Source organism: Amphiprion ocellaris, chromosome 8 (genome assembly GCF_022539595.1).
Source record: "Amphiprion ocellaris isolate individual 3 ecotype Okinawa chromosome 8, ASM2253959v1, whole genome shotgun sequence".
NCBI classification, from domain to species: Eukaryota; Metazoa; Chordata; class Actinopteri; family Pomacentridae; genus Amphiprion; species Amphiprion ocellaris.
The window spans coordinates 21,997,186-22,024,699 of record NC_072773.1 but is presented as its reverse complement, the minus strand read 5'-3'; the positions used below and the strand labels follow the sequence as shown (position 1 = coordinate 22,024,699).

The following is a 27,514-nucleotide window of genomic DNA, read 5'->3' as shown; positions in this document are numbered from 1 at the left end:
GGTGTTGCTCAGATTCCTCAATGAGTAGAAAATATTACTAATAAAAATGCATACTGTGTGAGTTTCATAGTATTTTAAATGTCCTAAAATATTCATAATGCAAAGATTTCAATACTTTAATGTTGCACTGGAGTGATATGATACACACACAGATAGATAGATAGATAGATAGATAGATAGATAGATAGATAGATAGATAGATAGATAGATAGATAGATAGATAGATAGATAGATAGATAGATAGATAGATAATCATCATTAATCTTAACATTATGAATATTAATATTGTATATGTATTCTAATTATTATACGTGTGTTAATTAGATGTGTAATAATAATCACTGAATTCAACCCATAATGATAATTTATTATCAAAGTAATCAAAATAAAATAATAATTATAATAATTTTATTTAAATACTACTACTACTCTTACTACTACTATTTTTACTCATTATTAGTATTGTTGTTGTTATCATGGGAGGATTTAATAATTATTATTGTAAAACTAAAACAATATTATTCTTAATACATAATAATAATAATAATAATAATAATAATAATAATAATAATAATAATAATAATAATAATAATAATAATAATAATAATAATAATAATAATAATAATAATAATAGATAGATTATCATCATAATTAATCTTAACATTATGAGCATTAATATTGTATATGTATTGCAGTTATTATATACATATTAATTAGATGCATAATAGTAATTGTTGAATTCAACCCATAATAATAATAATAATAATAATAATAATAATAATAATAATAATAATAATAATAACAGAATAATGATAGTTTATTATCAAACTAATACAAATAAAATATTGATAACATCTTTTTAAAAATTACTACTTCTACTACTACTGCTAATAATGATGCTTTTACTCATTATTATTATTATTTATTGTTGTTATCGTGGATTGGATTTAATAATTATTATTGTAAAACTATATTCATATTGAAACATCCCATAGCAGATGATAAAGCAGCACCTGACTGGTCCAGTTGTCCTCTTTGTTCATGACTGTATGGTACAGTAGCAGTGTGTTGTATAAGCGGTGCTCACAGGCCTGCGCACAGCTCACTCGCACCACTAGATGACAGCACCGTCTAACCAATTAGCAAGTGAAAAATAGCAATATTCCCAACTCCATATCGCAAGGATGTGGACTGTCCCTTCCTGTTTTAGTGCCGAGAGAGCCACCGTAGCGACTCACACCGGAGCAGGAATACAGGCGCTCACAACGCGATTATGTCTGGATCCTCGCTGCGGTCGCCTCAGACACGGAGCTTCATTTTCCATCGCGGGCTTTGCAGGTTTCTGTATTAGGGAATGCTGTTATGTTATTCTCCGGGTAGCTGGTAACAGAGCAGGCCCGTCTACTGCGCTGCCAACCCTTGTTCCTTTCCCGTGTCAATGATTGTCCTCCCCTCACTCTCATGGCGGAGACTAAAATAATATATCACATAGACGAGGAGGAGACTCCTTATCTGGTCAAGCTGTCCGTCTCTCCAGAGAAAGTCACCTTAGCGGATTTTAAAAATGTCCTCAACAATCGACCCGTCAATAGCTACAAATTCTTCTTCAAGTCGATGGACCAGGATTTTGGGTAAGTGGCCACCGTCGCTGATTATTATTAGCCCGCTCGTGGGGCTATTTATTGCAGTGTTTGGACGTCTTAATGCAGGCCCTGGTACAACATCAAACGCCGCTGGCTGCCACGATTCTTACATGTGTGTAAACTACAGTGCCGTGTCTGTCTTGCCTGCTCCTGGCACCTGCTCATTATTACAGACTATCCTGTGCGCAGTGGAGGAGACACACGAGTGTTTGAAGTGATACCAGATCTGTCCGGAGCCCTAATGACGCAGCCCTGCACGCATTACCCAGAGCCAGACCCCTCTGCTGCTCACAATAATGTCAATATATTACCCATGTGGAATAGAAATGTCACAGCAGTGTTGACACGGCGTCAGGTTCTCGGGTTTCAGCATGTTTAGTTTGGTTTTCCCTGAGCCTGAGTGTTCTAGCATGTGATTTTCAGAGCGTGGATGAGAGATTATTATTACTCTGTGAAGTTGTACTTCTGCATCAGGGCGCACACAATGGGCTGCAGATGAATCTGAAAGGAAACACCACATAGTAGGGGTTGTGACTGTGCATCATCTTATCACCTTTTAATTGCCTCAGAGGTGTTAATTCTTCCCACAGCGCTCCATCCTTCCAAGTTGACAGATAAACGCTGTAGTATTTACAGTGTTATTACTGTAATGTTGTAATATAAAGGCTTGTTTGTGTAGGTTGAGTAGTGCGTGGTGATGGGGGAGTTGTTTGCCAACCTCTGTCTATTGTCATTTAGTGCTATTAGGAGAGAGGGAAATAATGGATTAAACCTACAGGAATAGAAAAAGATGTTTTTTAAAGCCATACAACGTTTTGAGTGTAGCATTTTTTTAAGGCAATTGAACAAATGAAGTTAAATCTGTGTTTTCTGGAACTTATTTTAATGGCAAATTCTACCCCAGAAAGTCCAGCCCCAGATGCTGGCTCTTCTCAGTAATAGAAATATTTCCCATCTTGTTTCTCTACCTTTTTTTTTCTCACTTTGTAACTGATTTCCAGGAACTGCAGCAGGTCTTCAAAGCTCCTCAGTTCTCCCGGTCAGCAGGATCTGCTTGTATATCAGGCCTCTGCTGAGAATGACATATTTGTGTCAGGGCCTCTTCTCATTCCAGTCTGAGCAGTCATACTTGGGACCACGTACATTAATATCTAGCACCTCGTGACGACCGGAGGAAATGCAGAGGCGGGCAGCGTCTATACAGCCAAACGTCAAGCGTTTCGACTGCAGCCTGACCTTGTGAGGGAAACTGGCTCTTCCTGGTGGCGGGCTCGGCTTGGTGCGCCGCTTTGTCCCCAGCCCTGGCTTCCTGCCTGTCTTGCACTGCAGGCCGGGCTGCTCACTGGGCCTCAGGTGATCGACAAGCAGATTATGGAAACAAACAAAGCATGTTTGCTCTCTCCACATGGAGACATGACTCCAGGTTTGCTGAATACACGACTACGTAGGCCAGCCGTTCCTACATGTGCATCAACAAAACATGTTAAATGACTCTGTGAGCTGGACAGTGTGACTACCAGGTTTCCACACAGAGCTGGCGTACGCACATTATAAAGGCATCTCCACAAGCATTCCTGCCTTTGAGTTAAGGTTGAATATTCAGGCTCTGTGAGTGCCGTATGGTACTGGCACAGTATGGAAGCAAACTCAGTCAAAGGCACAGAGGAAAGCAGCGCTTTGTGGTAGCCATGCTGGCTGTACTGCATACACACAGACAGTATGGCTGCTGGAGAATTAGCAAGGGAGGAGTAAGACTGCTGAGCAGAGAGGGAAAACATCAAATCCCTTGCAGTTATAGACAGTGTTTGAAATGTAAATGAGCAGTCAGTGCAGGGTCCTCTGTAGTAGACCCCCTGCTGCGCTGGAAAAAACAGCCATTTTCTTATGGGATTGCCGAACTACATTTTTGCTGGCCATATCAGCTCTTTCAGCAGTGGCCACACAAATGTGACAAACGCTTTGCACCCTAAACGCCTCAGCTTAGCACAGTGAACATGTCATTTCAGGTCCCCTTGGAATCGTATGGAATACCACCTGCTCTGTGGCGTTTCCATTCACACATCGGAGCACAGCAAATTAGACAATGAGACATTTCTTGTACACATTTCATACTTGAGTTGTTTTTTCGCAGTAATATTCATTCGTTCATCAATATTCATAAGACAGGAAGCTAATTGAGGCTGGGTTGTTTTGAAGCAACCCACTTGGCTTTTTCGGAAACTTCAAGGTGATGATATGGCGTTTTGTCATTGCCACTGGTGGCGAGTGGGTTTGAGACCTAACTATAATGCAAGTCACAGAGGCACTCTGGAGCTGAGGAAGCAGCCAAGCTGAAGGTCTGAAAGAAACAGTCTTGTTTGTGTCTCAGAAAATAGGGGGCTGGCAGGGGGATCTTTCTTCTGCTGAGAAAGTGATGCAAAGCCTCTGTAGTTAGAGGACAAAAATCTGCAGCTTTTTGCACAAATGCACCCCTGCCTCCCTTCGCCTGTTTTTCCTATTTGAGGATTGTGACAGATTTGAAGGTTATACTGCAATTTGATGTCATAGCATCAACAGCGACGCTTGTACTGTGATAATGATCATATATTTGTCATGTAGTGACACCATCAGTAGAAAAGGAACAAAAACATCACAACTTTGTGATTATGATGCTGTCAAAATTACACAGTTTTGGGTTGAAATGTGCCATTGACAGTATGCCTGCTGTTATTAACAGCTTTCTGGATGGTTAAAGCTGCATTAAGCTGTTTACTAAGTGAGACTTGGTGTCATGTTGAAGTTTGTCTATTCAAAATCCTATTTGACTGCAAATATTTTGCTTCCCTGTTTATAGTATCATTTGCATCAGCCCACCGAAGTCCTTGGACTGTTGGTCGGTGTTGGCTGACTTGTGCTGCCTTTGGTTTCTGGTTTAGGCTCTAAGTTACCCAGCCCTCCTGTGTCTTTCAAAGCATCAACAAACATGTTTAATCTTCCCCAGCTACACAAATATCTCCAACAGCCGAATATTCCACGATCACCGGGGTAAATCTTGTGTCATTATCCTGTGAAATCTGTTAAGACCTATTTAGGCTGTCAGCTCTAAGAAGTCAGATCTATGACAGCAGGCCACACTAGACACATGCCTCTCTAAACAGGGCTTATGGTTTATGTGTGTGTGGGTTCATTTGTGTGTCTGTGCTTTTTAAGAGTTCAGATGTAGAACTCAGACCGGTCCTGATATCAGATGGAAGCTGTTAAAGACGTCATCTGTTATCACTGGAATTTTTTTCCTGGTTCTGTTGCTTTCATTTCATGCAACAGTCATACTTTCAGAGCTGTATTTTGCGCACCAGCGCTTTCAGCAACCGTGAAATGTACTTACACTGGTCAACTGTTCCTGTCAGACATTAGGAAGAAGCATAGCTGCTATTTTCTTCGTACAGGCCACTCCCACATCCTCACAAGTCACCTTACAGCTGGTCATGCGGCTCAAGAGAGAGGATGCAAACATTTCCTACCTAACAAGCAGCCGGCCCTTTTCCTCCCTGAGGTGGAACATGCCACAGCAGCAGACTCTGTGGTCGTCAGTTCCAGCCACAAGGCTACGTTATCTCTGTCCACCACTCCCAGCAATACAGCTCCCACAGCAGCAGTGCACACAAAAACACAACTGGCTTGGCTAATCATTTCAGTAGCGGGGAAATTTTGGCAAACAAGAAGCGAGAAAAAGCCATAAAGACCCTGTCAGAGACACCCCTGCATAAAATCTTCTTAGGATTTCCTGCTGCTCTCAAGTCGTGCCTCTCCCTTTTCATGTTCCGCGTTCAAAGCCAAGAAGCTAATGTGAGATCTCCACAGAGTTTCAGAAATGCTTGGTTATTACAATTCTGGGAAAGTCTTTTGCAATAAATAGGAAAACAACGTGCATAAAGACATACAGGGAGTTATAATAATGGAGTCTTGTAAATGTATTAGGATTGTATATGTGTCGATGTGTAAGGTGTTTTGTCGGATCATCTTCTGCCACTCGGCTGCGAGCTCCAGGCTTGATCTATGTGACACGAGCCTAGCAGGTGTGGTGACGGGTTGCAGCTGAACTGTGTCCCAGCAGGTCAAAGGGTAACTGGGAGGTATTTTTGTAGGGAATTTACAGCCAAAGACGAACACTCTGAAGGAGGCTCTCACACTAGATCACTCTATTAATACACACTCCTGTGCCCTGACGCCCTGTTGTCGCCGCTATGAGGCTTTTCCTACCTACACACTCCCAGAAAACATTAATGCAGACACATCTATCTATCTATCTATCTATCTATTTATCTATCTATCTATCTATCTATCTATCTGTCTATCTATCTATCTATCTATCTATCTATCTATCTATCTATCTATCTATCTATCTATCTATCTATCTATCTATCTATCTATCTATCTATCTATCTATCTATCTTATGCAGTGTTGTTATATTTCAAACTTTACAAGCACACATCTAAAAATTATTTCATCACAGTGCAACATCAGTGCATTTAAACCTATGCTTTATAAATATTTTGGTACCTTTAAAACACTCAATATTTGCATTATTTATATTCTATCTTCAGTGGATCATCATGAAACATGCACACCTGCACAGGTTTAATGTTCGACCCCCTCCGTTACTGATATATGGCTCTGTGGCTCTATCCTCACCAGGCTGAGCTGCTTTTATCATTTTGTTGTGCTTGGCGTAACTAGGCGGACAGCCACGATGTCCATAAATCACTGCTCTTTGAGCTTACCCACGCTAGCAAGGGTGCAAAGCTGGTTGAAAGCAATGTGGAAAATGTGACTTTCAAAGCGTGGATGTCGCTCAGTATGTGCCAACAATGCGGGGCAGTGATGTGCTTCCAGGTTGTGTGATGTTACATTGCTGAGCCTCAGACTCTGTGTCCCGCTACTGGTCAGTTAGCCTAACTATCTTTCTGCTTGCTCCCCAGGGTTGTCAAAGAAGAGATTTCCGATGACAACGCCAAGCTGCCGTGCTTCAACGGGAGAGTAGTGTCCTGGGTAAGTGAGATGGATGTTGCACCCGTGCTGCCCCTCTCTCCTGGCTGTTTGCCTGGCTTTGCAGCCTCAGCTTTAACCAAAGATATGTGGAACAGTCATAGATCATGTAAATGTAGCCTTGGAACGCCTCCACATAGGTTTTCAAACACTCTTCACCTTCATCTCACAGTTGAGCTGTAGTGTAACGGTGTGAGTGAATCCATTAGATATTAACCTCAGCCACTTGTTACAAAATACAATCAGACTTGGCTCGGTTTGGCTATTAAAATAAGAAATGATACAATCCATGTAATCTGATGGTCAGTTACTCTATTGACTGATGGAGCTCTGTAGTGTTTTCTAATTATGGGAGATAAACAGCACTGTGTGCCTAGGTTTCCCTACAGGGACAATAAAGTATGTCAAATCAAATCAGTCTATCGATATCAGAGGAAGATTTACTTCCTAATCATTGCTTACATACAGGACAGAGGACACAGGTTAAAGATCTTCCCTTAAATATTGATCTAAAACTAAAAGCAAGGATGTATATATTACTCTGACAGGCTGCTTATTTAATCTGCTTGGTAGCTTTGTGTGTGTGTGTGTTTTTATACAATCCCTTATACAGATGTTGTAGTTTATTGATCTCAGTGGGGAAAGTCATTATGGTGCTTGACTCCCTCGATAGGGAGGTCAGAGGTCAGAATGAGCCACAGTGGTGGTATCAGGCTTGTTACGAACTGTCTTCCTCAATAACACTTAATCAGTGTTGAGAGTCTCTGACATCAGGGGTGGAAACCTTATCTTGTGTTTAAATGTAGTATCACTCTACCACAATGGTGTCAACAATTAGTTAGTCAAAATCTATGCACCTTCATGATTCATCCATATTTTATTTAAACCAGGGTCCCATTAGCATTAACATTTATTTACTGTGACCTCCTTTCACTATGAGTTTGCAGGGTTAGGGTTAGTTGCTAATTATTATCTTGATTAATCATTTTTCTAGCTTTGTCTATGTCGGAAAATAATGAAAATTCTCTGATACAGTTACTCACAGTCCAAGTTGTCTTAAAATGTCTTGACTAAGTAAATAAAAAATTACTAATATTCCATAACCCAAAGATATTCAGTTTACTAATATGTCAGACACGAAGAATTAATCAATCATGACATTTGAGGAGCTGGAGAAAAGAGATATTTTACAATTTTGTTGCAAAAATATTTACAAAATTATATAATCATTAATAGTGCCTGATTCATTTCCTGTCATCTAGTTAATAGACTTGCAGCTCTGTTGTACCGTCACAAACAGAAGCATAGTGCTGTGTTTTAACTATATATAGGCCATTATCAGCAAAAGCCACTCCAGATTTACATTTGAATAGAAATTACTTGTAATTTCACGTACCACTTATCAGCATTTCTTTGAGCTCTGTTCCATGCGACGGATCTTTACATCATTTATTCTGACAATTATGATTTCTTCCTGCTCCAAAATGTCCACTGATTATAACGTCTGTTATGCAAACGTGAACTATATGCCACGCTGTAAGGTGGGGTACAATGGTACAACAGGGCTTATTATAATTATAGTTTTAATTATAATTTTAATTATAATTATACCACACATGCGCGCGTGCGCACACACACACACACACACACACACACACACACACACACATAGACAGATTTTTTTTAAATGTAGTCATTTTAAATGTCTCTTTGTCATATTGTTAGACTTAATTAATAGGATAGGGTTAAAAATAATTATGAGCTAATAATTGGGCAACTTGTTGATACATTAGGAATTAAGAATATTAGCTTGCATGGTTGTTAAACTGAGACTATAAAGGTATCCACAGAACTGGGTGATTTAAAATACTAATTAAAGTTGTCTTTAAAGAGGGAGAGTTTGTGTCTTTTGCTGGTTGATATTTACTCTGTCTTTCTGTCCGTCTGTTTGTCTGTGTGACTGTTTGCAACATTATTCAAAAACAAACTGGCAGATTTGGATGAAATTCTCAGGGAAGGTCAGAAATGACACAAAGACCAAATGATTAGATTTTGGCAGTGATGCGGCTTATAGTCTGGATCCACAGATTTGTTAACGATTTCTGTATCATTGCGAGATAGCGGCACGGTGTCACTGTAACCATGACAACAAGTGAACACTAAGTCAGCTGCCTGCTGATGATCACGTGATTGCGATCGTACTAAAAATCGGCGCTGCAGACCACGAATTGTTTAAAGATTTCATCCATCGGAAATCATACAACAACTGAGCAGCCTTTATGGAGCGCTCTCTGAATGCTTTGTTATATTTTTGGCAGGTTTTGTATTTTGTTCTGTTCGTTAGCTATGTTACTGTGGAGTTGTGTGCAATTCTGCATGTATTTAATTGTGAAGTTTAATGGCCCTTGCAAACTAGCTTAGACTCTTTTGCAGCGTATGGTGCTGGTTCGTGCTATTCTTCTTCATTTACACACAAATGTTAGATAAAGTAAACTTACCCTGACTGCTAAGGCAGTTGTTATTAAGGCTACTTATTATAATCACACTGCAGAAACCTAAGAAATATTCTACTGTTTATCTCATTTATTTGCTCTGGCAAATGCACACTAGTGCTGGGCAATATGACGATACATATCGTGAGAACGATAGAAAAGTGTCTATCGTGCCATTTCTCTTCTATCGTTTCTAACCTGATTTTATCAATTATTACAGCACATGAATGACTGAGGTGTGACTTTATCACACCTCAGTCATTCATGTGTGGATCTGCTGATCACATGATGCATCTGAGCACGAGAGAAGAAGATCCACAGACGATGTCAGAATCATCTTTATCTCCCTAAATAACACATTTAAAACTTCTCCACGCTGCAGAAGAAGCAGCTCAGGATAGGAGTGGGTTTGATGTTATCTGCTGCTACACATGAAATCACCGCAAATTCAGTTTCTCATGAAAATCAGCTTTTTTTCTGGCGTGTTCAGGAGACGAACCAGGTTTTTATGTGACATATCTACAGACTACACTGTTAAAAACTGCTGAAAGGACGTTTTAAGATGCATTTTGTGAGCAAAACGTCATTCTCTCTTAACCCTCCTGATGTCCTCATTTATGGGCACCAAAAAAAACACTGTTTCCTTGTCTGAAAAAAATCCAAAAATTCTGCAAAAAAAAATCCCCAAATTTATAAAAATTTGCAAAATCTTCAGGAAGAAAATTCCAATAATTCGTTTAATCATTAAATAGCCTGCGACGATTGTATTAGTGTTTTCTTGTCACTATGCATTCTCTAAGTTTACATAAGTGAAAATAAAGAAGAATAGAAAAGATTTTTCGCAAAGAAACTCCGTCTTGTGGTTTTTGCGACATGACGCTGCTTTACGTTCTTTGATTCTCACGCGGGTTTGCGACATGCTTTATGTTACTTAACTCAGGTAGGGCTGGCCCGAATAGCAGTTTCTGGGCTCCGGATATTCGGGCCCTATTAATGACGAATATTCGGTCCGCTCCGTAACGTCCGGGGGGCGGCGGCGGCGGCGGCGGCGGCGGCGGCGGGGGGGGTTGACGGACGGACGGAGGAACGACCCGAATGTTTGGTGAGGTCAGAGGCGGTGAGCTAACGGAGGAAAGAGGCGAATTTTCGGCTCGGTTCGTAACACCCGACGGGGCGTGGTGGTGGTAGTGGTTGGGAAGGGGGCGGGGGGGTCAATATTCGGATCTCAAAATAAATATCCACATACCACCATCGGACCGAATATTCGGATATTCGGGTCCAGCCCTAGCAACAGGTTGAAGTTTCATGGAGAAAAGTAAGCAATGAAATTTTGGTCAAACTTTTCAGAGAATAACTGAAAACATACTTTATTGTGGTGTATCGTGAGATATGTCGTTATCGTGATACAAAATAATCCATATTGTAATATATGATTTTTTCCATATCGCCCAGCACTAATGCACACTGTAAAGTATGTGGACAGGCAGCACTGATCCATTAGTGTGTGAGCAGATACTGGCCATAATAAAAAGATCAGTATCAACCACACATGGCCGGCCCACACATCTCTATCAATATTATTAGGACATTCAGAGGTTCTATTATGAGTTGTGTTCAGCAAGTCATTGCAAGCAATGCCTGGCATCGGGTTACCTTTCATAAAATGATCCAATAAGGGCCATAAAGGAAAAAGAGACCACTGAAATCTGATCAGTTAACCAGTATCAGGAGTCAAATGTCCATCAGTGCATCTTTAAAAGGTTTTCCTTAATAATGTTAAACACGGACGGAAAATGCTTTCATATAATAGTTTTCCATAAAACTGGAGAGCCGAGGACTAGACTGTCCATTCTTGTTTCAAACAGCAAGGAAAGCAGAGAACACAGAACACAACAGGCAGAGGCAGTGAAGGAGATGCAAGAAAACTTATATTCGTTGAAACAAAGCAAAAAACACCCCAAAAACCTGTCCCACACTTCCCTCAAAAATCTAGTGACACCTGTGAAGCCTGAAGCTTGCATTAGAATAATCATAGTCCATACAGTTGTTAGTGTCTCCACTTCTGTCTGCTTTAACTTTCATTATTGAGACCCAGATGAAAGGATGGGTCATTGTACATCATCCTTTGTACTGACACTCGACGGAGTAAAAGCAGCGCAGTCTTATAAGTTTCTGCGTCGCTTGAGGTGTTTCTCAAGTTGTTTGTGCGTCACCACCAGTCATCTGCAGGCCTTTTTGCAGCATCTCATTTCATAATCTTTCCTCATGTGTGTCTGCACTCAAGAAGCCTGTGTCCCTGTGGAGCTAACATCACTGTGTGAGTTTTGCATAGTCTGTTGTGTTTGTTTTTGATCTTCTGTCTCCAGACTATTGAGCTTGTGTCACATATCAAAATATTATTGTTAGTGTTTCTCTCTGGGCTGAATGTGTCTGATCTATAATGAATATTTCCTTTTCTACAACTTCTCAGCTGGTCCTTGCAGAGAGTGCGCACTCTGATGGAGGATCTCAGTGCACGGAGAGCCATCCGGAGCTTCCCCCTCCCCTCGAGAGAACAGGAGGCATCGGAGACTCCCGACCCCCCTCCTTCCAGTAAGTAGGCTGATTGCCGCTTGTCACATATGCACAATTACACACAGGCATGCAAGCAGATGTATTCAAGCACACAACCCTGTGCACTGGGCGAGCTTTTTGTTTCACAGCATGCCATACGTATGTGCTAATCAGAACGTGGATAACTCACTAGAGAGAGTCATCATCATAGGCTCATATGGGAAGTGTAGGAGGTAGGTTGTACTCTGGTGTGAGTATAGCATGGAGTATGTGTAGGAACATGCATAGGTGTGAATTTTTCTCCCACTTCTATGTTCCGTCCCACCCACACAACCGTAGAGTGAGGCGTTAGTCCGCTCATCTATGTAAACATAATGCGTACACCGCCAGTGCTTCTGATTCTTGAAATAGCCTTCACAGCATAAACATCTCCGGGCGACCGCTGGCGCTCACTGAGGCCCATTGTATTCAGTCACTCAGAGCATTCATCCTGACTCAGTTAATAAAGGCATATGTGGCCTAAAGACGCATCGGTGCTTCAAAGCTCAGAAATGGAGATTTTCTCTTCGTATGGTTACCTGAGCCCAGAATTTGACTGATTAGGAAATATAACTGCACTTGCTGAGGAGAAGTCCCCTTGCTAAATATAGCTGGAAGGGCTGGGGGCAGTGGAGGCTAGAGCTGCTGCCATTACAGCGCCAGAGCAATATGGCTGAGGCTCTATATTGAGAACATGCAATCTGTCATGTCTCAGTGTATCTCTTTATTCAGTGTTTGACATCTTAGCTCGCTTTTGCCCTCTATGGGCTGTTCCCTGCTGTTTGGCTGTCAGCTGTCCTGATGATTTTATTGTTCCCAGCCAGCTTTCACTACCGCCACCTTGTGGAGGAGACTTCAGAGTGCCAGCCCCCTTACCCCACGTCACTTCCCCCCGCCCCCTCCCTCCCTCGCTCACTCTCCTTTCTCTTTCTGTCTTTGAGTTAGACAGGCAGGCCTTTCTCTCAGAGAAACAGCGTGTTAATTCCCTATAGCGAACCTCCTCTCTTTCTGAAATGAATCCAGTCTTCCACCCTTTACTGCTCTGTGTAAATAGCTAGAATATTATTACCACTTCATTTTCTCTTTGTGCTTTATTCATGCATTTCACGTGTTTGTCGGCGTGAATGGCTCTATTTGATGAGCACACAGAATAGGTGTTTTGGGCTGAGAATGGACACAACTGATGGGCTTCTGCCTGGTAATCCGGATTAACAGACATTAAAAGCACCCATCTCCATTTCCCAAGAGGGAGCGGGGGGTGGCGATTGGCAGCAGTGAGGTAGCGGGCGGGGGGATTGAAAGGGGGTGGCATTTGTTCACAGCTGCAGCCTAGCGCCTTGGATAATCTCCCCCCGGATCAGCAGATCTGCCGACTGGCTGGTCAGCAGCCCTTTGACAACCTGACAGACAGGCGGTCCCCACTGCATCGATCATTGCTTTCTTTCCAATCATTTCCAATAGAAACGCACGCAAAATGCGCATCCTCAGTGATATTTGCATACATGCACTTGCCTGTGCTGGTGACGCCAGGCCCAGGTGCACCCATTAGCACTCTGGAGCAGGAGCGTGTAAGCATGCCTCATTGAGCTCTTTATCCCGCTGGGTGAACACAGCAGACACAGCATCCCTGCCTGCGCTTGGGTTTTTTAATTTGCATTGATCATCCGCACGTTGCCTCCGAAGTGTGTGACAACGTTGTTTCCAAAGGAGGCAGGATGATGTTTGTCCACATGTTGGTGTTTTCTGCCTCTTTTGTTTTGTTTATACACGAGGAATATGACGCTGTTTTTATGTGAGCGCTGCCATTTGGGTGCAAGTGTGCATGAATGCGTGAGTGCCTGTGTGATTATTTATGCAGGTGTAAGGTACGTGTTGCACACATGCCTAAGTGTGTGTGACAGACTGACAGGGTTGAGTAGAGTTCTCACCAGCTTCAGGTTTCCTAGGAGCCCAGTGGCTGTGTAAGTCCCTTAACCCCGGTGCCTGAGGCCACAACATCTCCGGCCCTCTGACAGAATAGCAATCTGCCCGCCAGCCCCTCCAGAACCCCCAGACTCCTCCTAGACCTCAAGTACACAGGCCGGCTTATTGCTCAGCCCACACCTGATCTACCACTTCTCACGTTTTATGCGATCTGTCATTCTCCACTCACTGTCTCTCTCCCAATCATGCTCCAGGCACCATCTGGACTTTCAATAGGTCTCATTAATGCCAGTATTGTCCAGAATGGCTCTCTCTCAGGGTATCTGGTCATTAATGACACTTAGTGAAAAACACATCACATACCGCAGAACAATGAAGCTGCTATTTTGGCCAGAGGGTTTGAATTTGAAACAGAGTCATGATATGAGTTGCATATTCCCCTAAGGCTGAATGGCAGGCAAAGCGATATTATAACAGACAGAAGTATATTGTAGCTGGGGGATTATTTTCAGGAGCGTTGGTCACAGGCTGGCTAGAGAATTAATTCGAAACACTTTCTGCGAGGGGAAGCCGAGAGAGTGTGTGTTTTGTACATCATTATTCCGACTGAAGTTTTCCAATGTGTGTATTGCAGCGCCAATGCAGTGAGCAGTCGTGATGGCCTGGACACAGAGACGGGTACAGAGTCTCTCCTGAGCCACCGCAGAGAGCGAGAGAGGGAGCGTGCACGGAGGAGAGCTCGAGAAACCGAGCGTGAGTATTATCAGCCAAGAACAGATGGATCCTAAAAATGCAATTATCTTGTCATTTCTAAGTTATTACATTTCAGTACCTCTTCATTTATCTTTCATACTCTGCACCAAAAAAAAAAAAAAAGATGGACAGATGCGAGACATGTATGAAAAAAGGCCCCGGGGGGATCAAGCGGTGCATGTTGAACTCCAGTTATGTCAAACTGAGAAACACAGACACATCCAAACTCACAGAATGAAGAAAGTAAGAAGTGAATAAGTTCATTGTGTGTCAAAGTTCCCGGAATTCACTGTCTTGCCCAATAATTGTCTTTCCTCTGCTTCCCGTGTGCGGCTCAGGTTTATGGTCAAAGGGTGTTTTCCACTTGGTAGTCACACTCCATTCTACTAGGATGATTATAGCCTGTCAGAGGACACTAGTGTTTGGTGAAATATCAGGGGAAAGTCTGTTGTGGCTGTTGTCAAAATATAAATGCAGCCATGTAGAATGTGTCTGGTAAAGAAATTGTCAGGATCTTGAATTTAAAAGCCTTTTGAGAACTGTTATAAAGTGCAGACACATTTGTTTTATTGTTTTGACATTGGACAGCAGCAATGTCTGCCAAAAACAGAGAGGGACAAGACTCGCCCTGCTCCTTTAGAACAGCTGGCCTCCTTTACAGACTTAATGTTTTTAATATCACATGTCTGTTCTGTCCACAGGGCATGTTGGTGGAAAAAGTGTGTTTTGTCACCAGCATAATCATCTACGATATTTTCAGACACCCGCTTTCATTCTGCTTCTCTCCCACACAGAGATTTTTACAAAATTAACTGGTTTTATGACAGGAAGTCATAAAAGCAGCTGCTTCTAATGGTTGCATTGTCTTTACTCATAGCAAAACCAGTTCTCTCTCTCTCTCTCTTTCTTCCCCTTGTCCTCACTTCACAGCAAGCCTGGCTCTTTGCATCCTGTGCTCCAGGCTCATTAACCAAATACTCATTAATTTATGTGGTGCAATTAGTATCACAGGGTACAGCATCAGGTTGGGGTTGTAGGAAGAGCTGCACTGTCTCACAAGCTGGAAACAGATTCAGCTGTATTTTTTTTTTCATACAGACGTCCCAGGATTTCACTGTGATCTCTCTTTTGATGTATCTTATGATACTGCTCTTGAATTGGAACACTGCAACAATATATTGTTGCTGCTTCTAATGGCCAACTCAACATTCATGTCTTTGTTTTTAGAATAAGAAATAGCCCAAACTTCATGAACTCTGTGCCCTCTTCCATCCACAGCTCTGTGTTTACTGACCTCAGCACTACTATCATGCAGATGGCATGAAAGAGAGAATTAATGATGTATTCGTTTGCCTCTCGCACAAACACGCAGCGTCTCTTTCTATCTCGTTGTCTCACATCTCACTGCCTGCTAGTTTGTTTGCTCTAATTAAGTGAAACCATCAGGGGATTTGGGTGGGCCCCTCATGGTCTACTAACAATTTTGTGGCTCATAAATCAAGCAGGAAAGGCCCAATAAAACGTAATTCAATTTGGCTCTGTCACATGGCCGGGATGTAAAGACATATAAAGGAGGAGCTCGTTGCCCCGCCTCCACGCCTCGCTTTCCTCGCTGCCTGCAGCATCGTCAACCGGCAGGAATTCCCCTGTCACCTTATACACTCGCTTGTCTCGTTGTGAACACTGGCTGTTTGACGGTGATCACTTAAATTGTTCAAACCTGGTAAACATATCCCTTCTTTTTTACTGCCTGTTCTGTAGCGTTTGAGGATGAATAATGCAGCAGTTGAACATTTCAGGAGGGCAAACAGGTGTAAGACCCAGAGGGCAGCATGGAGTTATGGGATATGATCTGTTTCGAGGCCGCCAGGTGCTACGCATTTTCACCTGTAGTAAGACAAGACTTTCATATTAAGTTATTGCACTGTAAAAAGAACGTTTATTACCAAGAAAAAAATGCATTGCCATAGCACTAAATGTCATGTTGTTCAGAGCTGACAGGTTTTCAAGGCTTAGGTCAAAGACGACAGCTAAGCCTTTGCACTTATGCTTGTATTAAAGTATTAACGCAAAGCACAAAAACAGCTGGTGGACTTAAACTGCTTCCTGTTATGAAAAGTGTCTTAAATTTTTATTTTTTTTCTTTTTGAAAACGTAGTAGCACTGAAAGCATTTGGGATTTTAATAACGTGATGGCATTTTCACCTGAGGGAGAGAGGACAGCACATCAGCTCAAATCCCATATTATCTCTCTCTGTTTTGGAGACTACTGTCGTCTGATTGGTCAGCAACAGATTAACAGTCATTCTATAGTGGCGTGCTGTGTGAGAGAGGGAGGAGGCAATACTTGTCCTCACTCTCACTTTCTCTGTGCATCGGATGAAGGCGCGCTGTTGGCTGTGGTGAGGGGGATTTGTTGTGTTGTGACCAGTGATGGTATTTGACATTTGAATATGTTGTGTGGAACCGGTGATTTGTGGTTAGTTTGTCACAGGTATCATTTCTGTTTTTCTAGTGTCAATATGGAAAGTTAGTAAAAAACAGAGGGTTCTTGCTCTGCAGTGAAGAAAGGTTTTATCTACTTGTGAGCTTTTGTAGCGTGGTTGTATTTATGTAATGCTTTTTTAAAATTAAAAGGGAATATCGACCAGTTCAGAAAATTTAAATTGCTATGTGGATATTTCGCCTGATGTGCCTCTTGTTTATTTATGGATCATAGGTAACAAAAAATGAAACAAGATGTGTATTTTTGAAAGACATTCAAAATGTCACAACTAAAGGTCATGATTCATTGTGTTCAAAGTTGTACATGGTCAGCGAAAAAAGTGACTTTGCTGTTGAGTCATAGTGCACGCTTCTTGTTTTCTTATTTTGCTAGTCCTTGTGGAGCCTCTGTGTGATTTTTTCCTATTTATTTCATTGCCTCTACTGTAGATAAGCAGTCAGCTGGCAGCTGGTGGGCAGAGACAGTCTGGGGCTCAGGCTGGCTTTAGAGCAGAGCACAAAGACACAGACTTACAGTCCGCTTTAGTGAACCTGCACACTTGGTTCTTTTTTGTGTGTGTTTTTTTGTTCTCTCTGGCGGCAGTGTTCAGAGTGTGGGGGGTAATATGTTTGCATGAATCCTGACAGTGGATGTCAAGTCCCTCTGCTGACTGAATGTTTATGTGCAGTAGCTCAGCTTTCATAAGAGCACCTTCTGGGCGGAGCTTGCGATGGGAACTGCTACATTGCTGGAATGTTTTGCTTGCTCTTGGCGAACACGTTGGCTACCACGCCCTCTTCGCCTTATGAGACCTTTCCAACCAATCCGCTGTTACCCTGAGACAGCACCACCTCACTTCCAATGTACGTATGGAATGGACGGGGCAGTCATGCTCTGCTGGGAATTTTAATCCTTGGGCTTTTTCTCATCTCTCTGTTAGGAAGTGAATTATACAGAGCTGTCACTGTTTTCAAATGAAGCACTTCTTACTCTATAATTTCTACCTTTTCAAAGCTGTTAATAGTCATTCTTGTTCATTTATATCTTTCCATCTACTATAAGGTTCAGGATCTGATTTTTATTTCATGTTTTTGTTAATGTCAACATGCTCCTGCTGCTCAGATCACTGTGATCTCTCACTAACTGTGACTTTCCTCCCCTCCTGGTTGCTCCCTCTCATTCTGACCTGACTCCACGATGGGCAACGTGACCTTACGTCTGACTCACTGCTGCTCTGCTCTTTCCCCCCCACAGTCCCTCGCATCAACGGTCACTCTAAATCAGAGCGCACTGCAAGGGACTCGGCCATGGGTTACGACAGCGCCTCAGTAATGAGCAGCGAGCTGGAGTCCAGCTCATTTGTTGACAGCGAGGAAGATGAGGATGCTAGCAGGTATCATATTGCCTTAGATCAAAATGTATCTCTGGGGATGTTCAGTCACCTAAATCAGGAGCTTTTGTTTGTTTCTGAAATTGTCTATTGTTTATCAGTTCATGAAAGCCACAAAGAGAGAAACAAAAACAGTAAAGCTCATAGTGTTGACACATTCTATAGGGTTTTTTTTTTTGCGTTTTTGGTGTCTAAACCAGCAGTGGTTTAGACTAGAGAGGTGTGTATTACATGAAAGGTTAAATACCACTTAGACATGTATATATGTATATATATATATATATATATATATATATATATATATATATATATATATATATATATATATATATATACACACACAGTATGTCAGCTTTAGCAGATTTCAAGGCAACCTAAAGCAGCTTACAAATAATGTATGACCAATGAGTAGTGAGTCTACATCACCACAAAAATTAAACGTAACAAAATGTGTCGCTTCATTATATTGTAATTTTTAATTGTACTGTACTGCAAATGCGCTTTATATTGTCTACAAATTCTCTACATAAATGAACATGTAAAATCATTTGATCTCAACTCCACACAGTAGATACAGTTAATATAAATACAAACTCAACGTTGAACACCCTGGCCTCTTTTCTTATTCTGATATCTAGTTTTTGTCTCCTCTTTCTTCCCTGCCCTATCATGAATTCCACTCTCTTCTTCTGTGTTTCAGGCTCAGTAGTTCTACAGAACAAAGTTCTTCATCACAGTTGATGCGCAGACACAAGCGGCGCAGACGAAGACACAAAGTGGCCAAGATAGACCGGGTACGCACTTCTGAGACATGTCACCGCCTCTCCTCAAATTGATGTTGACACAGAGTGTGAGAAACAGATGAGAGAGCTGATTGATATAGACTTTATGCCTCCTTTGTTTACAATGTGCTCATTGTAACCTCTTTCTGCCTTTCCCAGTCGTCGTCCTTCAGCAGTATCACAGACTCCACTATGAGCCTCAACATCATCACCGTCACGCTCAACATGGGTAAACCTAACACACCCACACATAATTTAATATAGAATCAATAATATAATCATTGTCAGACTTGTGTTATCTTACTCATTCACTGCTTCCTCGCACACAGAGAAATACAACTTTCTGGGTATCAGTATTGTTGGTCAGAGTAATGACCGGGGAGACGGTGGCATTTACATCGGCTCCATCATGAAGGGAGGAGCTGTAGCTGCTGATGGCAGAATAGAACCTGGAGACATGCTCCTCCAGGTACACTTCCAGTTTTACAAATTTGACATTTGAAAGTTTTATCACCAGTTATCAGTGTTTTCGGTGAAATGAAGACACCCCCGCTGTTGTTGTTTCACAATGTAAACGCTGACGCATAAAGACGTTACTGTATATCTATCTGAGGTTTGTGGCCTATTAATAACCGCATCGTTGTGTTCACTTCCGTTGTAATTCTGCCTCTCCTTTTCCTTCCTGTTATTTCCATTCTTTGATGTCTGTGCAGAGAGCTCCACAGCTACACCCACGTGACACATGATTGCAATGTGTTGTTGCCCCGACATTATCAATATAGGCTGTTTTATGAATGTGTATCCCATAGAAAGCAGCTTAGGATTTTCTGGCATCTGAAGACCTAAAAGTACTGCAGAGATTAATGTTTGCACAGTATATGTTCATAAACACATCTGCACAGTTTCAAAATATTGCTTTAGTCATGAAGACACAATACATTATATGATGCAACTTAATTACACTTTATTTTCGTTCTTCAACCAGGTGAATGACGTAAACTTTGAGAACATGAGCAATGATGACGCTGTGAGGATCCTAAGAGAGATTGTTTCCAAAACTGGGTAAGAACATTAAACATAGAACATTTACTGAGCATTGTGATTATTTCGATCTCTGCTGTGAAAGATTATCACAATGAAAGCATAACTTATCTATAGCTTGGTATGCTGTAATGTTGTACTTCAAATGAATGTGTAAATCGGAGAGAGTGTTGTGAGTAAGTAAAATTTATTTATATAGCACCTTTCACAGATATAAAATCACAAAGTGCTTTACAACAAAAATAAAACAAGGATAAAAACAAAAACAACAATGCTAAAGGTATTAAACTGTTAAAACGGGAGCATCAGCTAAAATAAAGTGCATCAAACAATAAATAAACTAAAGCCGTTACAGGTCAACAAAAGGATATGAACGATATTCTGAGGATTGCAAGAAATCAGGAATGCCTATTGAGAAAACATTAATTTGTTGCCAATACAGCATGTATTTTGCAAGACGTTTCATACCATCTTTGAAAAAAGACCTTGTTACTTTGTGAGTTAGTGTTGACTTTCCTGCCTCACTTTCCTGCTCACAAAGCAGCTGCAGATTATAGGAGTTAAGCGACAAGTCAAGTAAGCTTTTTTGTGTTTAGAACTCTCTAATAAGAATAAAAAAAACAACCTGATCTCTCTCTCAGCTGATAATTGTCTGGAGTTTCACATATTTGACAGGTTTAATACAAATAATAATAAGCATGTAGTGGGCAGTAATGTGTTTACTTTTGTTGCATCATTTGGTAGACCAGGATATTATTGTTATATTAGACTGTATTTGAAATATAGCGTCTGTGTTTTTTTCTATTATTTCCACTTATTTTCTTTATTCTTCTGCAGTCCTATTAGTCTTACTGTTGCCAAATGTTGGGACCCGTCTCCAAGAAGCTACTTCACCATCCCTCGTGGTAAGACAGACGTTGGTGTTATATTGCACTCACTTTCTCCTTAGCAAACACATTAAACGTTGGCTTATTTTATGTCCCTGACCAGGTTTGAACTATACAACGTTTAATCAGTGTAATATATAATAAGCTGCCTTATTTGTTCCATTTATTCAGCCGAGCCAGTGCGACCCATTGACCCTGCAGCCTGGATTTCTCACACCACAGCCCTGACAGGACCTTACCCACACTACGGTAAACACAACCAGCGACTGTTATCAAACTGTGAAACACTATTGTTTAAAATAACTGTATTATATTTTTTAATTATGATAAACTTACAACATTTAAATGTTTTTTTTTCTTTGTCCCACTCAGAATTTGATGACTTGCCGCTTTCTGCAAGTAAAACAGATATGGCAACTATCGTCAAGGTGATGCAGTTGCCTGACTCTGGCCTAGAGATTCGAGACAGGATGTGGCTAAAGATCACGATTGCCAATGCCGTCATAGGTGGGAAAAAATGAGTGAAGTGAAACTTTAGGTTTACAACGATCTGGAGTGTTAACGTCGCTGACTGTGAGCGATGCAGACAGGTTGGAGATGTGCGCACTTATACATTGTATGCATACTGATACAACCGTCTAAACCACAAGCAACTGTTCAGCATTTTGTGCTCCGGCCACATTTTTACTGGCAGTAGAGTCATTTTTCACAGCAATAAAAAGTCCTGCAGTTCTAGGAAATCATCACAGCCATGGCTAGAAGTAGAGAGAATTCAAAAATGTCTTTTGTGCAGTATGACAAATATAAAATGCCATAAGTCATAAAAAAAGAGTTGAATTTCTTTGATTATTCATTTTACAAAAAATTGTATTAAAAAATAGAATCAACATGTTTTTTCAAGGGTCCACAATTGTTACCAACACTGGCTTTAAATACTGTAAATATTATAGTACTTACATTTTTAATTTATTTAATATTTCTTTTCTCTGCTCTGCTTTGGTCACAGATCAGTCAGTCAGTCAAAAAGATTTTAGTTTTTTAAAGAATCTGGTGCAATTAAAGGAAACATGTTGAATCAGGTGTTTTTGATGACATATCCTGATTTTAACTTAAACTTTGCTCATTTTCCAGACAGAATGGCACAAATTAGTTCATCGGCTGCCAGAAGGTTTAAATGACAGTTTCTGGCTCTGTTAAATGGTGTCATTTTGGCTTTCTTCTTTCAAGATAACATGCCTTTAAAGCCCACCAGTGGGTTTTGGTGTTCAGAGGGTTAAACCTTAGTGCTGTGTGTGAGCAGTAGTAATACATCTCTCAGTCTTTACAATAAAAACAATCCGAATAAAGAAATCATTGTTTATTTGCTATTTCCTAAATAGCACAAAGTTAAATTACAAAGTTAAAATGAATTAAAACGTATGAGAGCTTGTAATCATTCTAGTTCATCAAAGAATTCCTTTGAGGCAGTTTGTTAGTAAATACAAAAAATAGCATCAGCTTGGTTAGATTTTTTGTTTGTTTAACTCATTTGAGCAAAGTTTTTTTTTTTCTCACCACAAAATCTAAGTCTGGGCCTGTAAAGTATCAGACATAGTTTATGCATTAACTTCACTAACTTCATTCCAGTTCTTGCAACATTGTCCTGTTTGTCTAAGTGCGGCCACTGTGGTCACTCTGTGGTTGCTGCAGATCAACAGTGTTTTTAGCATCTGTTGAACACATCAGAGCAGGCGCCTTCATGTCCACGTGTGTGTTTGTTGCTGTTTCAGGTGCTGACGTGGTAGACTGGCTTTACTCCAGAGTGGAAGGATTCAAGGATCGGCGGGATGCGAGGAAGTACGCGAGCAGTCTGCTGAAACACGGCTACCTGAGACACACCGTCAACAAAATCACCTTCTCCGAACAGTGCTACTACACCTTTGGGGACCTCTGCCAAAGTACAGCTGCTTCTCACAGAGTATCAGTAATGCACCTCCCACATCTACGATTTCTTCTCTGTGAGCGGATGCACTAAATCTTTCCCTCTCTGGTTCTGTTTTCTCTCATGAAGACATGGCGTCGCTCAATTTAAATGAGGGATCGAGTGGTGGAGGCTCTGAGCAAGACACTTTGGCACCGCTACCTCCCACCAGCAACCCCTGGCCTCTGGGCGGGCAGCCATTCCCCTATCCTCCTTTCCCCTCCGCACCCCCCAGCTTCCCGCCAGGATACTCGGACCCATGCCACAGTTTCCACAGTGGGAGCGCAGGCAGCCAGCACAGCGAGGGTGAGCGACAAGGAGGGGCACGACAGGCCTTTTGAGTTTTCCATCAGCCTATCATTAATTACTGTAATAATCTGACTCAACATGCAACATGACGTTAATTAATCTAAGTATTTCTGGCATATGACGTCAGTATTAACAAGTGTCTGACTCACGCTAATGTTAGCTTTTCTGGCTCTCTGGACAGGAAGTTGACATTGGATTGCATTTTCCGTAATTAAGTATGTGTATTCTAAAACACGTCCTGTATCGTCAAGGTCAATCATGAGCATCTTGAGTCATGCAGCGGACAGCTCTGCAGTACTGGGTGTGTACACAACAACAGCAACAAAAAATCTGATCAACCGCGTGATTCTGAATCACCAGCTTGAAATGATCAAGTCCATCCCTCTCCATCTGTTCTTGAATGATCTTTTGTTTCCATTTTTAATCAAAATGTGATGGTGCTGCATGATCTTTGGTATTTGCATTGAAGGAGAGTGGAGAACCAAGGGGGCGTTGTAGTGTTGTAGCACATATTTTAAACCAGACAGCCCAGATAAATAATGTAAATTACATGTTACCATCTATCAGTTGAATTTCCATTGTTTTGAGTGATTCATCCAGACATCCTCATGTCTTGCTTTCACTCAGTTCTCATTATTTCTGTTGGTTTATCTGCAATGGTCGGAGGGACAGATGACAAAGAACAGTCAAGGAGTCAGAATTAAGTTTCTTTCAAACAAGAAACAGTGTTCATGGGTGATTATGTGTCCATCTGCTTGCTTCAGTAGGTGCATGTGCACATTTTTAGGGTCTTCATATTTTTATTTTTTTTAGCTGAAATGACAAAAAAGGGACAACCATGGGTGTAATATTTGTTAGGAGCTTACAGGACAGATGCAATACATTAGGCAGTGTGGGAAGGTGTGGGCTGGGAGGTGTGTGTAATTCTGTTGTTCCCTCTGTTTCTGCTGGGCAACGGTAGACTGAAGGAGGAGGTAGTCCCAGGACACTGGGGGAACCGGTAAGCCTGCTAACCCCCCTCTCCTCCTCTGCTGCTCTCTCTTTTTGCTCTCTCTATCTTACCACTACTCTCTTTCTCTTGTGCTGAACGTTCTCCACCTATCATACTGTAGCTTTAAGGTTCTTTTTGTTGTTGTTGTTTTTTTTTTTTTTTTACCTTCCGCCCGTCCCATGATTCTTCCTTCGTCCATGTGTATTCTGTGTGTGACTCTCCTGACAGTTGATTCTCCCTCTCTGCACCTCTGGGCATGCATTCATGTTGTGCTGGGAGGTGCATGATGCAGGATGATCACTCCGAGGCTTGTGCAGTCATTCCCACTGATAGGGGGCGATCATGCACCACTTTACCCAGTACTGTTGGGCTCATTGCGGAAGAGGAGGCGTGGAATGTTTGATTTTGCAATAGTGTGGTACACCTCCATCAGTATGACGTCACCAGCGTACATTTCCAATACTGAGATCAGCCTTTGATGCGAAATTGGCTTTGTGAATCTAACTTTCTTAAATAAGTTATTCTGTTAAGTCCCAAGGTGCTGTGTAGTGATCTCTTTCTGATGCAGGTGTATCGTGTTTACATTTACAATCTGTGGATGTTTGTATGGATGTTAGATGAAGCCTATAATGTTATTTGCTGCAGTGGAACTTGGGACAGAAGCGTTTGAGATAATCATGTTTGCCCTTGACTGTTGGCTCTTGCTAGACTGCATAAGAAAAAATATTCAGTCACACCTTAAACAAAGAGCAGTAACATATCTAACAGCATTAATGTGCATATTAAGAGAGTTTCTACTTGACATGTCATGTATAGTGGCTGTTGAAGTTCATGAAGGCCTCATTAAGCTGTTGTTTAATGTGTGACCTTTGGTCTCGATGTTAATCAGTAGTGAAACCAGCTGGTTCTGAATCAGCTGTAGCCGACGAGTTGCAGCTGCTCACTGTATATTTCTGGGTCTGTGTCTGTATACTGCAGAAAACCAAGCTAAAATGTCTGTTGTTATTCTCTCGACAGGAAGCCGAAGCAGTGGATCCAACCCCAGCGCAGGCAAAGGGAGACGCTCCTCCCCTCAGGAGAAGGGTCACAGGTCAACATGCAGCGAATCTGAGCCAGGCGTCCGTGGAGGGAGGCGCGGTGATAGGTCCGCCAGCCAAATGAGCCATCACAGCCACGCCGTCTCCAGCCACAGTCACGCCCGATCAAGTCTCAGCCACAGTCATTCTCACAGGAGCCACACTCTGTCGCAGAACAACCACCCCCCCTTCACCTACAGCCACGCCCCCTTCACCCAGCCGGCGCCAGGCTCCTGTGCCCAGAGCGAGCGAAGCCATGCCTCCTCCTACGGCCCCCCGGGCCTGCCTCCCCCTTATTGTCTGGCGCGTCTGGCCCCCAAGACCCCGGTCAGCAGTAGCACACCCCCCGGAGCCCCTCCTGGGAGAGAGTTAGCTGCCGTTCCTCCTGAGCTCACCGCCAGTCGCCAGTCCTTCCAGCATGCTATGGGCAATCCCTGTGAGTTCTTTGTTGACATCATGTGACAGGACAGTGCCTTTAAAACTCAGTGAGCACAAAACGATCCTCTCTGAACCCACTCACCCCCTGCTCTCTCTCCTCTTAGTCTTTTGACCGTCGCTAAGGTCAGAATGTAGACACTGACCGGCCCTCTCCACTGCCCCCTGCTATCTGTCTATCCGTCTGATGTCCAAGCAAAGGAATACAGGCAGCAAGAGCACAACAGGAGGAGTTCTCTCTCCACACAAGCACGGGTCCTCTGGCTGATAACACTCTTTTGTATTGACGTGACGTGTACAGTTTGTGAAACGTGAGTGGTATTCAGTGTGGTGATTTCTTTAAAGCTGCCACGCAGACATTCTCGGTAGTGTGTAACCTACCTAGGATATTTTCTGTTCTGCAAGACCTTTAAGCTGGCTGGGCCTGGATCTCAATCCCCCAGACCCAGACCGACAACTACGGCCTGCACTTGGGAAATTTTTTCTGGGCCTAGACTGGACTGCATTCTTTGGCTCATATTTGTGTGTACTGATAAATTTAAGCATGTTACACCAAACCTCGGGCCCCATTTCCCTTACGCTGTGGCATTGCCACCAGCTTATTTAAGCTCTTACCTGCCAACTACTAAAATGCTAACCTTGATCAATTCATGATCCGTGGATTTCTTCAACTTTACAAGGGAGGCCCTGTAGGCAGCCATTAGTTTAACTAGGCTGCATATTGCATGACTGTCTCAACTGCTTTAAAAAAAATTTTATTAATTCATTTTGTTGAAAGTATTATCATTATTGGGGGGAGGAGGTTACCTCTTGCCAATGTTCTAAAGGAAGAATCCGTACACTGGATGATTTTTGTGATGTTATTTATGTGATCATGTTGCATTGATGGTGTCATACTTTGTCTACTACAGCTGACTAACAGACAATCAGACATCACCCTTTGTGAATCAGTGGCCAGTTTCTACTGTCCTAGCTGTGCTTTGTCGAATGTATCATTATTCCTGTCAGTGACTGAACCCTGACATTCATAACACTTTGTTTTAAACTCATTTAAGTAAGCAAATCAACAGGATTGCAAACAGTGGACACCCACCGCGGCAGTGAACGCAGACTCAGAAGGGTTGACGTCATAAGCGTGAGAGCATCACGGATGTGTCTTTCTAGGTGAGTGTGAGCTTCGATAAAAGTCAGTGCGATAAAAGCCAAAGTCTCACATTGTGTGGTGGATATTTTGTTGTAATGTCGGAGCTGTCCTCGATGTCAATCTTTTTATGATTGCCATCAGACACTTCTCATTTTATGAGTTCTAAGTGACTTCAAGGGGAATCCTGGCCTTCAGATGGCGATCTCCTTGCAAAACAATGGCAAACCCCTGTTGTATCTACCTAAAATACAGCTACAAGAGGGAAACAGCACACACACACACATACACCCATACAAACACACAATAGTTTTATGAGCACTTTTCCATTATGTCTGTCCCTCCCTTTAGTATGAAACACTGTTTGCAATCAAAGCTTTCTCTTTAATTTTGTTTCTTTACAAAAGAAGAATAAATTGTACATAGAAATTTATTATATATATGAATAAAAATATATATGTTCAAAACATTGTCTGCATTTTCCACATTAATTGCCTGAAACTGAAATTTCACATATAAACAAACTTGTCTTTTTTTTTTAAGCAAGGCCACTAGATGGAGACAATCACTGTTTAAATAACTCTAACC

At 41.8% G+C, this 27,514-nt stretch overlaps 1 protein-coding gene across 8 annotated transcripts; it reads left to right on the top strand.

The window, feature by feature from the left end:
* The first annotated feature begins 1,162 nt into the window (after nt 1-1,162).
* Nucleotides 1,163-27,393, top strand: LOC111588351 (segment polarity protein dishevelled homolog DVL-1). 8 transcript variants are annotated; one of them, XR_002748171.3, is made up of 16 exons: nt 1,163-1,631; nt 6,603-6,672; nt 11,632-11,753; nt 14,311-14,429; nt 18,169-18,307; nt 19,005-19,098; nt 19,246-19,315; nt 19,416-19,555; nt 20,072-20,148; nt 20,965-21,032; nt 21,186-21,521; nt 22,784-22,951; nt 23,065-23,280; nt 23,535-23,584; nt 24,245-24,283; nt 25,292-25,432. XR_002748171.3 is itself a non-coding variant. In XM_023298711.3 (15 exons), exons 1-14 carry the CDS (start codon nt 1,462-1,464, stop codon nt 24,247-24,249), a joined length of 1,794 nt encoding a protein of 597 aa, XP_023154479.1. In that variant the 5' UTR covers nt 1,163-1,461; the 3' UTR covers nt 24,250-24,283; nt 25,292-25,432. The 8 variants fall into 8 exon arrangements, 7 of the variants coding, with proteins under 7 accessions (XP_023154479.1, XP_035798992.1, XP_035798987.1 ...); XM_023298711.3 differs by lacking the exon at nt 23,535-23,584; XM_035943099.2 differs by lacking the exon at nt 24,245-24,283 and having other exon boundaries at nt 25,292-25,415.
* The last annotated feature ends 121 nt before the right edge of the window (nt 27,394-27,514 follow it).

Excerpts from the sequence above, each read along its gene's own strand:
- LOC111588351 (XM_023298709.3), top strand. The coding sequence starts at position 1,462 with ATGGCGGAGACTAAAATAATATATCACATAGACGAGGAGGAGACTCCT. Across the intron at positions 18,308-19,004 it reads GAAGATGAGGATGCTAGCAG|GCTCAGTAGTTCTACAGAAC; the intron begins GTATCATATTGC and ends TCTGTGTTTCAG. Across the intron at positions 20,149-20,964 it reads GAGATTGTTTCCAAAACTGG|TCCTATTAGTCTTACTGTTG; the intron begins GTAAGAACATTA and ends ATTCTTCTGCAG.